Raw genomic sequence first — 16,441 nt, forward strand, 5'->3', positions numbered from 1 at the left:
CAGAGAAATGAACTAAAATTTTCCTGAGAATAATTTAAAGTCAAGCCAACACACATAACAAGAATGTGTTTCTCATACTGCAACAATAAAAGATCAGAAGACCTGGCTTATCCTAACGCTAACCCCATCCCCCCTCAAATTCTGGAATGCTGAAAAAAATTTACAATTGTATTAGTACAAGTGCAAAGAGTTGATTACCTCATTGACGATGTAATCAAGAAGTTCAAAGATTGCCATTGGAGGTCTGCTGTCTGGTCCATAGGCTAAGAAGAAATTGTAGAAGTTTAAAAATTACAGTGCTACTCTTCCTCCGTGGTAAGGGTGTTTGAAGAAGCTAAGTCATACGTTTTATTCTTACACGGCATCCAGTAGATTTACAGGAAATAAAAGTGGAGCAGCAGGGTAATGCTTTCATGCAAGGAAACATTGTTTTCAGGTCTGATCCAAACCATTCACTTCACTGGGAACTGTCCTACTGTACTTAGTCAGCACTGCATCTTAGAGATAACAACACACTGGGATCTTAATGGTGCTCATGAACAGCTCAGTCGTTAACAAAAGGGTCTCTGGCCCTTGATTCTCAGATACCTCCTCACAGCAAGACTGAGCCAGGTGCCCAATACAATCCTGATTTTTTTCACGCCACACTATGCAGACCAATAGCAGGTAAAGAAGAGCTTTAAGCTGCCAGAGAAGGGTATTAGAAAAGAATTTAAGAGATTGTTGTAACTTACAGCTCACTGGTCGTCCAGGTGTTCTTTGCCTGGGCGAGGTCTCTGTGACTGGAGAATCTCCCTCCACCGGGCAGCCAAACATTAATTCAAGTTCCTTTGAGTCAGGAGGAGGAATCGGGTATCTGCCAATAGCCATTTCTACCAGCGACAACCCCATACTCCAGATATCTGATTGCACTGAATAATGAGTTCCCTGTAGTCTTTCCGGCTACAAAAAAAAAAAAGGAAGGAGAGACAGTATTGTAACAAGAAAGAAAAAAAATTGCATTCTGCAATAGCCTGGATAAAATGAAGGATGAAACCCCAACTTATTAGTATGACATGTTCCAGTGAGTGATTTATTGATCTTTCTCTTTGAATATCTTATCTGGAGTTCCACAAACATTGCATACCACCACTACAAATAACTTAAAATGATGCTATTATACTGCTGTTTATTTTTTTAAGCAAAATATCTAAATGTTGCAACTATTAATGATGGCGGGATAATTAAAGAGCAAGAAGGCAAAACTAGTATGGGCAACTAAAGATTCACCTGGTTTCCCCGAGAAGCTGTTCTTGGTTTTCTGCTTTGGGAAGAAGAGGGAAGGTAATTTTATTGATTCTATATGGGTCCAAAAGTGACCTGGTGCTCTAGCAATAATCTTGTGGTTTGTGACACTTCTCAGCTGATACAATTCTGACAGGTCCCTACATCAGAAATGCATTTATGCAAGGACTATTATATACATGCATACTGCAGTTTTAGATCCATACTCAAATAATTTCTAAATAAATTGTTGAGCTCTATAATCCATTGAAATGATAACAAAACATAACACACAAATTGAATGATAAAGTATTATGCAGGTTACAGACTTTTCCTGGCAGTATAATGACTGAAAAATATATACAAGGTAGGAAGACAGACACATGTTCTGCCAGTTTAACCACTCACACATATGGCCTGACAAACAAAAACACAATAGGCTTAAATTTTTCCTCAGGAAAAAACAAACTGGAAAGGTATAAACACAAAATCTGGGTAGATTATATATATATGCACATGCTAATGTAAGTATTACAAAAACGTTTGCAGGTGAGACAGACTCAGCTAAAAATATATTTTGTATTGTCTTTAGGAGACTCAAACACTGGGAAGATATTTAGGTACAGAACTTTTTGATCAGTTGAATCATGATTGAAACCGTATCTGGATAGTCCAGTCACATTGCTCCAAAGATCCCCAGTTTTGATCAGTGTATCCATCTTCTGTTTCTGCCTAAAGAACTAAAACATAAGATCAGTCCTTAACTAACTCCTTTTGCTTAGTTTTTGCACTTGCTTTATCAACTATGCTGAGTGCTGCATGTGGTTTCTACAATTTTAATACATCCATCTACATCACCCTTAGATCCATATTTACTAAGATTTCTCAAAGAAAACATTCACTCAGCTTTTCTGTTCTCTTCTTAAAGTCAAGCTCATTTTACCAGAATGGTGCAGATTCTTGCCTGACTGTATGCATATTCTGGAAAAATATGTATGTAATTTGAAACTTATAGAATGTAAGAATGCAGTACTACTGTAAGTCTCCTCCCTCTGTGATAATGGGTGATAGTTTTGTAACATTAGTGTTGTAACATTTACTGAGATTATATTTCAGTTTTCTCCAGTGTCCCACCTCAGCTAATTCCAAAGCCATCTGGATAAACTACACAATTGCTGGACAATGGATAAAGATGCCTAAAAACAAAGATACACAAAAGATTTTCATAAAATCTAAGTGCAAAGGAGTGAGTGGATGAGAAAGAGCAGGAAACAACACACACAGTACTAGTTATACAAAACTAATTAACTTGAACATGTTTTCTAGACTTTAAACATTGTTGATTGTACACACCTTCATATGGTAGCACAGGATGTTGTTTGGCATGTAACAATTCTATAGCTGTTATTTGATAAAGTATGCTAAGGGAGATACTGCAAGAAAAGGTACTTCAGACACTATTAAAGAGAATAAATAAAATCACCATCATGGCTTGGTCTGTGAAATATGAAGATAAAGAGCAAAGCTAAATCTCAGTCTGCAATAAATTGAAGAAAACTGAAGGTAGACAGTACTTTGCTCTCATTCCTTCTATTAGAAGAAAAAGGGAAAGCCAGTAGTATGTGAAGGGCCCACAAGAGATGGAGCTGTGAATTTTTTTTGCTAATTAGCAACAGCCCCTAGATGTATGTGAGAACATAAGCCACAGTTTTATTTCAAGCACGTTACCTATATTAAATGACAAAAAAGAGAATACTCTCTTTGATGTTGAAATGCAGGTCCCATGCTGAGCAGAATCAGCATTATTATGCTTTTTTCCTTCAAGTTTAAGCCCACACAGTTTCAATCCTACAGCACAATCTCGGAACACTCTGGTTGTATGAGTTAATTGGTTGTATGCTGAACAAGGTGAGTACATAAGAGACCTGTTATTTCCATTAACTGTGACTTTCACATAATGCAAAGAGTTCATCTGAAGAGCAAGTTTCAAAGTATTCCTCATATACAGGAATACAGAACACCCTGTAAATAGTCTCAGATTAGTTGCCCTGGCCTTGCCCACACTAGCCACTCCCATGCTTTCTCGTGTTGCTGCAGCCGTGTTGGGTTCCCAGAACAGTCACAACAGGATCACTAGTGAGGCAGCAGTTTTCCTACCTAAGTGACCACAGCAAAACGCTAGAGTGGAAAGAGAACCACACTTCATCAGGAAAGCAGACTATGAATACTGGGCTTTTTTGGAGACATGTATACAAAACTCAAGTGCATTAACCGATTGGATTCTGCAGCGTAGACACAACTGCATCTCTTTCATAGTGTTATAAAATATTCCAAGTTGCTTGCTTTTCTTGCAACAGTTCTTTCCCCACACACACAATCTGATACTAGAATATTCCTGGAATGCAGGAAGCACTGAACTGTGAACAGCAGTAGTAACAGCAATAGCTGGTTTCTTGTTTGATTACTGGGATTGTGATAACTCTACCATAACGTACAGTAAACTCAAAGCTATAAAATCCGTACTTACAGACATGTAGGAGCGTGTGCCAACAAACGAGTTTGCCATAGAATCTATCAGTTGTCCACTGACACCAAAATCACAAAGCTTGATTTCACCTCTAGAGTTTACCAAAATGTTAGATGGTTTAACATCTGGAAAAAAATGAATGGATGATTTATAAATATAATAGATAAAATGGGAAATTTGACAGTGAAAGTAACATGAAAGGTGAGAATTACCATGTGTCTCCCTTTACTTCCCTTCTAACTATGACACAATTCTATCCCTTCTCTGGGAGTGCTCAGAGAAGAGATTTGGTTCCCTACCCAGGCTCATTTCACAGGCTCTCTATTTAAATACAGATAACCAAAATTTTTTAAATTACAATGCAAAGAGGCTGTTAGTTTCAAGTTTTGATTTCACCTGGTTTCTTGCCCTTCAAATATTAAGTTTGGGCATCTACATCTTCCTTGCAATGATCAAACATTTGAAATAAATCTGAAAGCGTATGTCAGCATAAATCCTCTTTAATGATGTTCTTTTGCCTAGAAATAATCAGTATTTATCTTACAAAGGTCAATGAACCATGGCAGCCACACTATCATCCCTAACTTTAGTCTTCATATGTACATAAGCATAAATCACCCTACAGCAAAACAGTTCTTGGAGTGTGTGCTTGCTGTGTTGGGTTTTCATTGGATTTTTTTGGGGGGGTGGTCTTGTTTTTGTTTGGTTGTTGGTGGTTTTGTTGGGTTTTTTTAAAGCCTATTGTATTATTGAAATTCTGCTTTTCAAATACTTTGAGAGTGTTTACCTGTGGTAGCACCCCCTCATAATTTTGAATTCATCACTTTTTTCTAAATGGAAATTTAATAAGGGTCACTGGTAGCTAAGCAACTAATAACAGCTATTTATGAATGCAAAGGTACAGAGAACAATTGTTCTGTATTTCTTTTACAGCTGTAAGAAGGTTTTTTTATTATATCTTGCTGCTTAGCTGGTCATTACCAATGCCTTATCGAGATAAGTAATCAACAGCTCACATTTGTAAAGTAATGCTACAGAAAAAAGGGTACTATAAATTGCTTTTGAAGAAAGAGATCAGCTCAATGTATCAGAACTTCACTTTAGACTCTGCTGTTCAAAAGCAGATCCAGAAGTCTATAGTCTGTAGCGCATTTGCTTTTCACTTTTAAACACAAATGTATTCCAGGTAGCTTTCATTTCAGTGACTCGGGAGCTGATCTTAGTTTGTGACATCAACAGGATGTCACTAGAAAGATGATACTAATGTGACTCCTCATCACTGGAAAAACATCTCCATGCAGAAGGTTATGCCTCACTGAACAAGACCCATGGAGATTGGAAATGAAGACAAAACTTCATCTTAGCTGTTTCTCCCCCCAGTCTCCTTTTAAAGAGCAAAACGAAACTTCAATAAAGTTACATGCTTTTGGAAATTGTGGCTACATTTTCTGGGTCCTTACATCGCCTCTCTAGGTAACTGAAGCTGTCCAGGGACACTGAAAACAGTGTTTTGTGATGATCTGCGTACACACAAGTTCTCCCAGGTTCAACTACAGGACAGCGAGCCTACAGCTTGTCCACTTTGCTGGGAGCGAGCATCAGCCCGTAGAAAACCCACACAGTGACCCAACACAAACTACTCCCTGGTCTTAGCATAGAGGAAGTTGTGCCTGTGTATGTCTTTCTTCTACCACAAAGAAAATCATAGCTGCTTTTTCCAGGTACAGTCCTTCTCCTTATGGAAGAATACGGGTGTGTATTTTGTGGCTACTTTCCTAGGGATGTGGAATTAAAAGTAGTAACTGGCTTATAAACATTGCTGTCCTCAATAGATTTTCCTCCTGTAAGAGTGGCAGAGGTACTGGGCAGTTTGTGGAGCTTTTTACCAGACAGGAAACAGAATGTTACATACTAGTTAACTCTGAGCAGGGCTTCAGTAAAGAGATTTTAGAGGCCTTCTGGACCGACAGCTGAACCTTCTCAAGTTCTGTCTCCTTTGTGCAAGTTTTGACTGCTTGTAGAGACCTCACCACAAGTACACTTCACAATGAAAAGGAAGAATCCAGTCTAGGAGCTTGACCTATCAGTTTAAAATTCCAGCAGGAAGAAAAAAAGAAAACAAGCAGATGGTGCAGTGAAGCAGACAGCAGAGATTAGAGATTCCCAGCTACACAGGAATCTGCACCTAAAGTTCTGTGTAAAAAGCAAGGTAGAAAAAACAACGTTTGCAAAGTATGCTGGAAGCACTGCAGAGCCTGAACAAGTTATGGATATGGCCTCTAGATTTGTACTGCTTATCTACGCACATCTAGTTCAATTCAGAACACAGACATAAATCCTCGCTTATCTCTACAGCTCATGAATACTTCATGTTCATAATTAAATGGCAAAAAATAACACCAGCATTCCACTGTCAGTGAACCAAATGACATCTTTATAAGTATCTTACATGCTCTAGAATCCACCTGGTCTTTTAAAGATTTAACTTTCACCTTCGGTGTTTTTCTAGCTGATAATCCCACACTGTACCTTTCTTACAACAGCACAGCACATCATGAGTCCTCACTGGAGTTTATATAAAAGCTTGCCTTTTTGAGCATTTTCATTTTCCTTGCAAGGTGCCCAGTGTGATCCAAGTGTGGTGTTTGGAAGGCTGCTGTCTTTCCACCCCTCTACATGTAGCACATTATGCTATTTTAACTCCAGAGTGTCTGAGCACTTAAACAGTTTCTCTGGAAACCAGAGATTTGTATTGCCAAATGAAACAGGAATGCCAAGGCATCCTTCAAAATTATGCTGTAACTTGCAAGAAACGGACAAATCTAGAAAGGAAGACCAAGTGTGCTACATAAGTGAAGTATTTAAGTTTTAAAGAAAATGAAAGGATGTTTCACGTATCACCCCCGACAACCCAGAAACAGAGCCATGCAATTCTAGAGAAGTCCTTAGCCAGTGCAGGGGGATCGATATGTGACACTGAAAAGGCAGCTAGTTAATACAAAGAAGTTTCCAGGATTTACAGGATGTCTTGCAATCTCTGTAAGAAGTATGCCTCCTCTGCCTGAGCCCTGCTCTCAACCACAGGCACAAACTTAGTTCATTCTGAAAAAAAGGTGGCCCTGGACATTATGACAACGCCATCAGGCAAGAATTTCTTTTATACCAAAGTTACTAAGTAGCACAACACTTGAGAACATATTTGTCTTCCAGCACATTATTGGTATCTTCCAATCGATTTCAGTTTCCCAAGGCAGGATCTCCCGAGAAGACCGCAGGATCTAACACACTAGAACAGACGACTGACAGCATCCCTGCTGTGTGGTACCTCCTACCCTGGAGCTGCCAGCTGCAACTGGAGTTCAGAAATCTTACAAAGCACTTTCTATACAAAAGGAGACTTTCCAGAGAGAATTTATTCCAGACTGTGCTCAAAACCAACTAAAATTATGTTCTGATTAAACTTACAGGATTTTTATTCACCCAGAGACAAAACACAGCAAGAAAAAAGTTTGTCTCTTAAGAACCTGCAGCAACATACTTCGTAATTAGTTACATTCCTTTCCTTGTCATTTAGTGCCTTCTGGTATTAACCACAAAGGTAAACAGGACTGTAGAAGTAGCATTTTCTGTCACATCCCCTGTTAGAAATATAGTTATTTAACAGACTAGGAGATACCATGAAAACATCTACCATAGTCACACTCCTTGCTCCTTCCTTTTCTGTGCCTTCATATCCCACCAGTTTGTCTTTCAGAAGTTTTGAAGAGACATGAGAGAAATTGCAGAGAGGACCAAAACAAAGCACAGCATTCCAGATGAGCTAACAGTCTATAAAAAGACTGTATTTTCCATTCCTTCCTTAATAAGCCCTACTGACTTCTTCCTTGAGCTGTCTATAATGACAAGTGAATACTTTTCTTCAGAGGTCACACTTAGTCCAGGATACATCTGTATGTGGAAGCCGTTTAAGCTGAACCTCATGGTGAGCAGCTACCATATTCTGTTTGGCGTTTTGCAGTCCTTTATGACTGTCCTTACTTCTTGATCAATCCAAGAAAATATGTTGCTGACAAGTTTTGCTGATTATTTTTTATTCTTGTCTTTCAGAACAGCCTTATTACTTTACTAAGAGCAGTCTCTTGCATTCAGAATGCTGCTTGCTAGCTTATGCTGATCATTACAGAAAAATTGTTAACATCTTATAGAATCCTTACCCTGGAAGACACTCCTGGGAATTTTTTCCCTATAGTGATGTTTTAAGTCCTGTGTTTTACTGCCCCACAATAATGTCTTATTTTGTAGCATTACATTGCATAAAAAAATAAATCCCCAACCAAGAATACTGAAAATGGTGCATTTGTTTGCTGGGTAGGCAATACAGCTCTTTTGACGTGAATTTACACTCGCATCAGGTATAATGGAATTTATTACTTTACCATATCAAGTGTCATTTTTGTTTAATGGAACATGCAAGAGATTAATGAAAGACGTGAATTTTAAAAAGCTTCACGAAGTAGCATCCTTAACCCAGGGCCATATGACTCCAAGAGTTCTTAACAAATAAGAAATTCAAAAAGTCTAAGAAAATAAAATTATAATGTAAGAAGGTTTGTTTGGGTTTTTTTACTACAAAAAGGCCAAGTATCTAATACGTCAAACAGCAGAGAAGTCACTACATTTACAATGGTATTCCTGTGTTCTGAAGCCATGTTTAACATTCAGACATGCATTATCTAAGCATGTTCTGACAACACTAAACCCTACTGACACCATTTCAGTCCACATACTTTTCATGGATTACAGTTTTTCCACTTGCCAGTCTCTCCTTAATCACCGAGTACCACACAACAGTACAACCAGTATACAACTCAGGATTAATCCACCTCCAGAAGAGAACTTCACACTGCAGTCTCGCTCAGAAATCTGACATGCAGGAAGCTGAACCAGGGCCCTCCTCAACAAAGACGAGCTGTAACAGCTCAGTCTAGTGTACCAGCTTACACGTGAGGTCCAACTTACATACGCCATCTACAAATAATGCACAAAGGGCAACCTGTAACAGACTGGTGGACAGTATCAAAGACAGAAGTCAGGAAATTTGGCTCCATATGTCAAGAGATAAGCAGGTTTAGCTCCGTATGTCAAGAGATGGAAACACCGTTCTGACTGGTTTTCCTTTTAGCTGCTACCACTAGCCATGATCAACTTCCAAAACGCCATTTTAGCTCCCGCTTTATCAGACATCACACATTTCAGTGACAGCTTCTGCAAGAAGTGTACAAGGTCATGTATTCCTGATGATGTCAGAGCACAGCGCATGAAAACTGAGCTGAAAAAATAAAAATCACAATTTGTACATGGAATTTTACACTGCGGGGCACATTCAGTCCAATAACATCGGAAGCAATGGAGAAGAACTTTTGTTGGTTCATGCACTTAAATGTAATCTCTGATGTAGCTAGTACCGTGAGGTTAAGCTGCACTTAAACAAGATCAGGAGGGCTTTATTTTGGATTTATGATTTACAGAGTGTAAAACTAAAAAAAAAAAAAAATTAATTTCTGTCTCAGAAGCCAGCCTCAAAAAACCCCCAACAACCGACATGGTAAGAAACCACTGCTGTGGTTGAATTGAGAACTATGAGATACAACAGTAACTCTTCCAGTATGCCCTGAAATAAGATGAACCCTTTCCCAGGAGTCTCCCTTATGCTCTGAACAGAGACAAATGACTTTGCAACTACCATTAGAAATCTCTACAGAGTCTACCTCCAGCCTCCTTTCTTCAAGGGAGAGCTGTATTTGATTGTTAAAAAAAGGCAAACCAGACACGTGTAATAAACACAGTAAGACTGTGTTTATTGTGTAAGGTGATCCTACAACAGATTGTATAAACCAGGATTGCTAATTACTCTTTTTGGTCTGGCCAACAAATGTAAACTCAGACACATATTAGTGTCTGATGAAGATATTTTTATAATCTGAAGATTGATCTCATATGGTACAAAACTCACCGAACAGTTGGCATGCTTTATACATACTGCATGATCACTGCAATGAATAGTGCCATTCAAACAAAACCATGATATGCTTCATCTCCAGTCTTCAATTTACACTCATGTCAGGAATAATGGAATTTATTAATTTACCATATCAAGTGTCATGATTGTTTAATGTAAGAGGCAACAGATTAATGAAAGAGCTGGATTTTAAGAAGGGCAACTATAAGCTGAAAACATGGCAATGCATCTGTTTTACAGTAAATTAACTGAAGATCCCAGGAGTGCAGAAGCAACACACTCATTTTATATAGCTTCACCATGTTTTTAAAATCTTTTCAGTCTAAAAAAGATGCAAGTTAGCATGATAGATGTCTATAAATAGCATGTAAATGTAAGACAGCTAGTAGAAATAGTGACTTTCTTTTAAAAGTTTTAGTGGCAATAATGAGTGTTGAACTGTCAAATTAATTTTAGGTCAGAGGTTTTAATTGTGAATCTCTCCAAAGATTTTGTTGTCACACTCAGTAGATCTGTTACTATCAAAAGACTAGCACTTGCAATGAAGAAATAGATACAGTGGGACAATGATTTTTAATACAGTTCTCTTCATAGAGTTAATTATGCCATTATAAAACCCCATAGATACCTTAATTGTCTTCTGCTTCTCTCTCACTCTTAACTGAGTGCAGGAATGGAATCTACATGACGTGCTTACCTCCAGACATGTTGCCTCATTTCAAGTGCTGATGTTTCTGAGAAAGATCCTGTCCACAACTGTACTAGACAGGGTGTATCTTCTGTGCAGCTACACTAGGCAATGGCTACCTTGGCCCAAGTGCCACTGTTGCAGGTAGAAATGTTTGAGAGCTTCCTCAGTGCATAGTACTGCCCGAGACTGCACCCTCCACTTCTGTGCCTGTCTGTTTCCCTAGAAGTTTATCACTTGTGTTGAAAAAAGTGTTCTCCTGCTCCCAGAAAATGCAGGAAGATGTATGTGGTATTTAAGGGAAATAAAGATTGAATCACTCTGATCTTTCAACATATTTCTATCTTTACTGCAAAGGGAGTACTTATAGTCTCAAGTTAGATTCCCAGCTGTAGCACATACTCCCAACTGGCCAAGTCACTCCGGCAGCAAGCAATTTCAAACAGCCAGAAATCCTGCATGCACATATAATACAAGCATACCAGGTTTAAGCATGGATTATAAATCCAGATAAACTGCAGTAAAATAGAAGAATTTGAAGATACACAATAGTCAGAGATTTCAATTAAAATAAAGTTTGCCTTACACTACCCAAGAAAACCCCTCTGAGCCAAAGTCATATGGAACCATAAAGAACCAATCAGAAAAAGCACTTTATGGATATTCAAGAAAAGTTACAGTGTAAAATTTTATCTCACCTCTGTGCATTATTTTATGCTTTTCTCTCAGATATGTGAGTCCTTTTATTACCTAAAGACAAATGAAAGAAAACATTTTAATTTATGAAGCAGAAGAGATAATTGCATGCTTTGTCTGTACAAGAATTCCAACTGAATGCAACATAACAGAAATCCCAAAAGGTAATCACTGCAAATCAATATTTTGTTTAATTTGTACTTCCAGCTCAGACTAGAAAAACAGAGTCAACCAACCCCTTACTGGAAATTTTGCACACAGAGCTTATTGCACAATAGATACAAAAAGGTAACATTTGAAATTTTTTAATGAAGTGTTAATTTTGTTCTCATCCAGAAGCATCAGCTGAGACAAAAGCAGAAAATCAAAGCAAACACAATAGAACGTTACTCATTTCAGTGCCCTGAGCTACCAAATAATGACATGTACAACAAATGCTTTTTAAAAGAAGCAACCAGATTAAAAATCTGTTAATATTTCTCTCCCACATCCTTCAGTCCTGAAGTGGCAGCTTCCTGGATCTGGCATTACCACACCAAGAAACAAACATACCCACTTCCAGCCTCCAAGAGCGATGAACACACTTACCGCAATGCTAACTTTGCCCAGAATCTGCTCTGGAATTCTTCCAGCCTTTTTCAGTACTTGATCCAAGGAGCCGCCATCCTAAAAATAATAAATATTTGAATAGTCAAGACTTAATCAAATCACTCTAAAACATTTAAAACAGGACTGTAGTCTGAAGACTAAATCTGGTGAGAACAAAAGTATTCCTTTTCATGTTTGATTTAACATTGTTATGGTGCATACCTAAAAAAAAAATAAAAATTCCCCAGTAGGAATTAGTCACTTTTATGTTTATTTTAAACAAACATTTGGCCAGTAACAACATCCACTCAAATAAACACTTCACACAATGATCTTCCATACTAGCATTTCCATGGTTTGGAACTTGTTAAGGGAGTACTCTCCACAAAAACTGTCAACCAAGTATTAGGAATTTTACAGATTTCTCTAACTTTCAGTCCAATGCAATAACATCTGTTTTTTTCTTGTCACAGCCATCCCATGATACTCCCTCCCCTTCCAAAGACAGAATATGAAGGACTGAAGCAGCATAGAAGATTTTATGATCCTGATTACAGAGATGAAAATTCATCACACCGGAAAAGACAAGAGTTCTCTTCCTGAATATAATGTGTGTTAGGGGCACTCCGTGATCGTAATTAAACCCAGATCCCTCTTCCCCTCATCTCCCTAGTGAGATCCTACTCAGAGAAAGTTGGTCTCTCTTAGTTCTGCGTATCTGTGGTGACTCTGTCAGCTTTCAAGGACGGAGGGTTGATTCGGCACAGATCTCAAAGAACCAAAATAGGAAGAAGTGTTTTTAAAGTTCTGTGGTAAGTAACTGTCTTGACAATCTTATTAGCTTAAATAATTTGAATGCATGCACCCCCAAAGTCAAATATATTCCACTGTTGCTAAGAGCTTTTGAGAAGGAAAACTGTAAAAAAAGCTATTTATTTTTAGCAACTGATTCAGCAATAGGCCTGTGCATAAGTTCTAGATTCTCTAGAACAGAGAATATACAATCAAAGAAGAAATTAGAAAGTTATTTCTCAAATTAAAAACCAATATCCTGTTGTCCATATCAGCATTTGATATCTCCCAGTACTCAAGACAAAAATCCAACTAGAGAAAATAATTGCCTTCTGCCTTAACCTACCCTTTGGAAGTTTTCATCACCATTTACACATGTAAAGAGAAAAACTAGAATGCAAAGTTTTATTATTTGAGGACTAAAAATCTAAAACTCTTATGAGAAGTATGTAAGTATTTATTTTATCACATATTTTTGTAAAAAAACACACCCACATATATCACACTCAATTAAAAATACACCAACAGAAAAAAAAAGTCTATATAAATCTCTTGTATAACCAGTCTGCATTTCTGGACAGCTGTCTCTGCTGAGATACTGGTATATTAACAAAGATTTCATACAGAAAAACCACCTTTTATTTTTTTTTCTCCCTCCAAGTGGACTAGCTCCAATCCTGGAAGAGACTGAATATAATTCAATTGCCTGCTGTTGGCTGCAGCCTTCACTGTCTTTCAGGAGCAGACTCCAATCCTTTTGCCTGTTAAATACCTGCTGCTAAGCAAGGTTATGCACCAATTTTGAATTTATGTACCTAAAAATATAAACACTCAAATCTTCAAGTTCCATGCCTTTTCCACCTCCAACTTTTTGTTCGTATTCATACTTATGTTTTGTACCTCACCACTAAAAATAAGAATTTTGACTGGCAGTAATTGAAAGATATGTACAAGAAAGACAATGGAGAGTCTCATTTAATCTTTTATCCAAAAACTTCCACCTAATGATCCACATTAAGCCAACAGCTTAATAGCTTAATTAAGACTACAATTTTAATAATCTACATTCTCTTTCTATTTCATATCTCACTGATCAATTGTTCTATGTGTAAAATCTTGTATCCAGTCTGACTTAGACCAGATTCAGCACTCAAAGACCAGATTTCATACTGCCTTCTCTTAAACTGAAGAGTTGTCTACTGTCAGATATATCATTCATTCCCTGCTTAGGAACTTGCAAACCCTGATCGCTCCTGTTAATTTCTTCTTTGACAAATAAATTGTGATTCTTCAGGCCTTTTATTTCTACATGTAATTATATACCACCACCATTTGTCTTTTGGCATGCATTAACATACATGCTCTTTTAGCAATTGCAGATGTGCACATTTGTGACATCTAGTAATTTATTCTGAAACAATGTCCAGACAGTCATTTTTAACTTCTATTTTCCTATTTTTCATTATTCTTTTCAATTCTGAGAAACTAACTTCTTTATAATTTCCAATAGCCATTTGTATTTTGGGGTATGCACACCTTCTCTTTGGCTAGCACATGCTTAAAAACTGGATCATGATCACTCGTTCCTAGGCAACCATCGATTTCTTCTAAAAATTTCCGTAAGACCAGAGAAGCATTAAAACAATCACATGTACTTTCCAGAAAAAATAAGGTTTCTCTCCAAAGAGAGTTTTCTCAGGGGAAAAAATAAAAAGGTCTTCAGATTTATTGTATTTCGTATTGTTAAAAATATCCTCTACCAAGCGAGGTAAAAAATTTGACTGACCTTTAATTACAGAAAATTTACTTTTAGTGTTTAGTTCCATATGGTTAGAGAAAGGCAAACAGATGTCGAGAAGAACGTGTACTTTTCTATTAAAATGAAACACAGTTAAAAATATTTTTTGCATTAAAAAATTTGTATAAGATTCTTCTGGACTTGGTTCACTTCCTGCGCACTACTCTTTATGTTTGCATTTTCTGTAAAATTTGAGAAAAGGAGACAAAATATGGATTTGTGTAAATAAGACTAAATCAGATTCTCATTATCATAGCTACTAAGGACTAACAGCTGTAGTATCAGAGTGATCTGGACCATTCTGCATAAAAATAAAACTAAATCCAAATCAGACCAAGTGTCTCAGTAGCAGAATTGGGTAAATATTTTTAAATAAAACAAAACAAAAAGGACCACAGATGAAGAAGCAGTAACTGGGAGGCTACATTTGTACAGCTTCGACTTCTACAGAAGAGCAGATACTGCAGAAGAAAATAAAACAGATCATATCAATCCCAACCTCAGAGTTGCACAGTAAATCCAAAACACGGTATTTGGTTCTCTATTCATGCAGAAAGGTCTATTTTGTTAAGTCCTGTTGACATTCAGGTTTTGCGTTAGTGGTCTCTTAACTTCAAGCTAAGACATATTTATATGTACTTACCATATGTTCCATGCAAATGCTGATTTCTCCATCACTGTAAAAAGCTCCATAAAAGCCCACTATGTATGGAGAGTTGCACTCGTGAAGAACTTGCAGCTCACGGATGATCTGGTTTCGAATAGCCGGCTTGATCTCTAGATGAATTAACTGTAAAATAACCCACTCTTATTATTTTCTTAGTGGCAGAGGGCCATTCAGAAGGACCAGGCTGTTCACAGAGGGTTTCAATACCTAGCTGGACAAGGCCACGAACAGCCTGCTCTGATCTTGTATCTGACTGCTGTGAGCAGGAGGTTGGACTACGTGACCTCCTGAGGCCCCTTCCAACCACAATTATTCTGTGACTTAACTGGAAAATAATCCATCTTTATTTTCTTAGTGGAAAAGGGAAAGGAAAACACTACAATAGAGCACGAGAAAGTTGAAACATCAGCACCCATGAAAGATACTAGATTTAGAGAAAAAAAAAAGTGAAGCAGAAGTTATCCCTAAAATAAACTGTATTATATAAACCAACAGATGTTCTTCATGTTACCCAAGCATTCTGCCTCCATGTCATCTCTAAGCAAGACAACCTCCAAATCCCTTTAACAATTTGCTGCTAAAAATGGCCAAAAAATTCCTATTTTGGTTAGGTGTTAATGCGTGACAGCTATTAAGGCATAATCTATTAAAACCACTGACAATGTCAGCGACACATAGGACTAACTATTTTAATTTAACCATAAGTCAGTAGCAACATTTCATGGGATTACAAAAAAAATTACAAGGAAGTCCAGACAGTTATGCAGCAAGTTTACCAACGGGACATTTTTTGAAGAGGATACATTTTCATCTTTGAAAGCTACAGGAGTAATAGCAATATTCCAAATGACTTTATTTTTTCCTTCAAAATTCAACCAAAAGAAACTTTCAACCAACATCTATTACAAAACAGAAGAGATTGTATAGTTTCCCAACTCAAAAGGACAACAAAAAAATAGCATTTTATCAAGAATTCAAATTCTGATTATGACAGGAAAGTAAAATAAATTACTAAAACTCCTAAAACATTCCATTTCAATAAAACTATTTGAGATACTCATTATGGCATAAGAGATTCAAGACAAGTTACTTATGCTGCAGAAGGTGGGATTTCCATCTCCTCACAAAATACTTATCCATCAAACTTTGTTCCAGCACATTTTCTTCACTTATCTGTTTTTTATGCATAGTTCAGAAACTGAAGCTCTTTATGTTGAAGAAAAGCCATGAACAAATGTCTAAAGGAAATGTGTCAAAGACACACTGACTCAGAAGCAGCTGCTGAAAAATATCTGCACAGGTGTTTGTAAAGCATTAGTAGAAGAAATGAGCTGAGCCTTAAATTAAAAACTCCCCAAACTGAATCTAAATGTAAGGGGGAGACTACATAAAATACTTTGTTC

At 37.3% G+C, this 16,441-nt stretch overlaps 2 protein-coding genes across 2 annotated transcripts in view; one reads left to right on the forward strand and one right to left on the reverse strand.

The window, feature by feature from the left end:
* The window catches only part of TIPIN (TIMELESS interacting protein), a 312,013-nt gene that overhangs the window by 259,638 nt on the left and 35,934 nt on the right, over window positions 1-16,441 (forward strand). The window lies entirely within an intron of this gene.
* MAP2K1 (mitogen-activated protein kinase kinase 1) overlaps window positions 1-16,441 on the reverse strand; it is a 41,294-nt gene that overhangs the window by 4,277 nt on the left and 20,576 nt on the right. Inside the window, exons 3-8 of the mRNA XM_074880191.1 lie at window positions 15,015-15,161; window positions 11,782-11,859; window positions 11,196-11,247; window positions 3,791-3,915; window positions 735-942; window positions 199-263 (exon numbers count right to left, since the gene is read on the reverse strand). Coding sequence (XP_074736292.1) covers window positions 199-263; window positions 735-942; window positions 3,791-3,915; window positions 11,196-11,247; window positions 11,782-11,859; window positions 15,015-15,161 — 675 coding nt within the window. The remainder of the gene's footprint in view (window positions 1-198; window positions 264-734; window positions 943-3,790; window positions 3,916-11,195; window positions 11,248-11,781; window positions 11,860-15,014; window positions 15,162-16,441) is intronic.

Source organism: Strix uralensis, chromosome 11 (genome assembly GCF_047716275.1).
Source record: "Strix uralensis isolate ZFMK-TIS-50842 chromosome 11, bStrUra1, whole genome shotgun sequence".
In the NCBI taxonomy this organism is placed as follows: Eukaryota; Metazoa; Chordata; class Aves; order Strigiformes; family Strigidae; genus Strix; species Strix uralensis.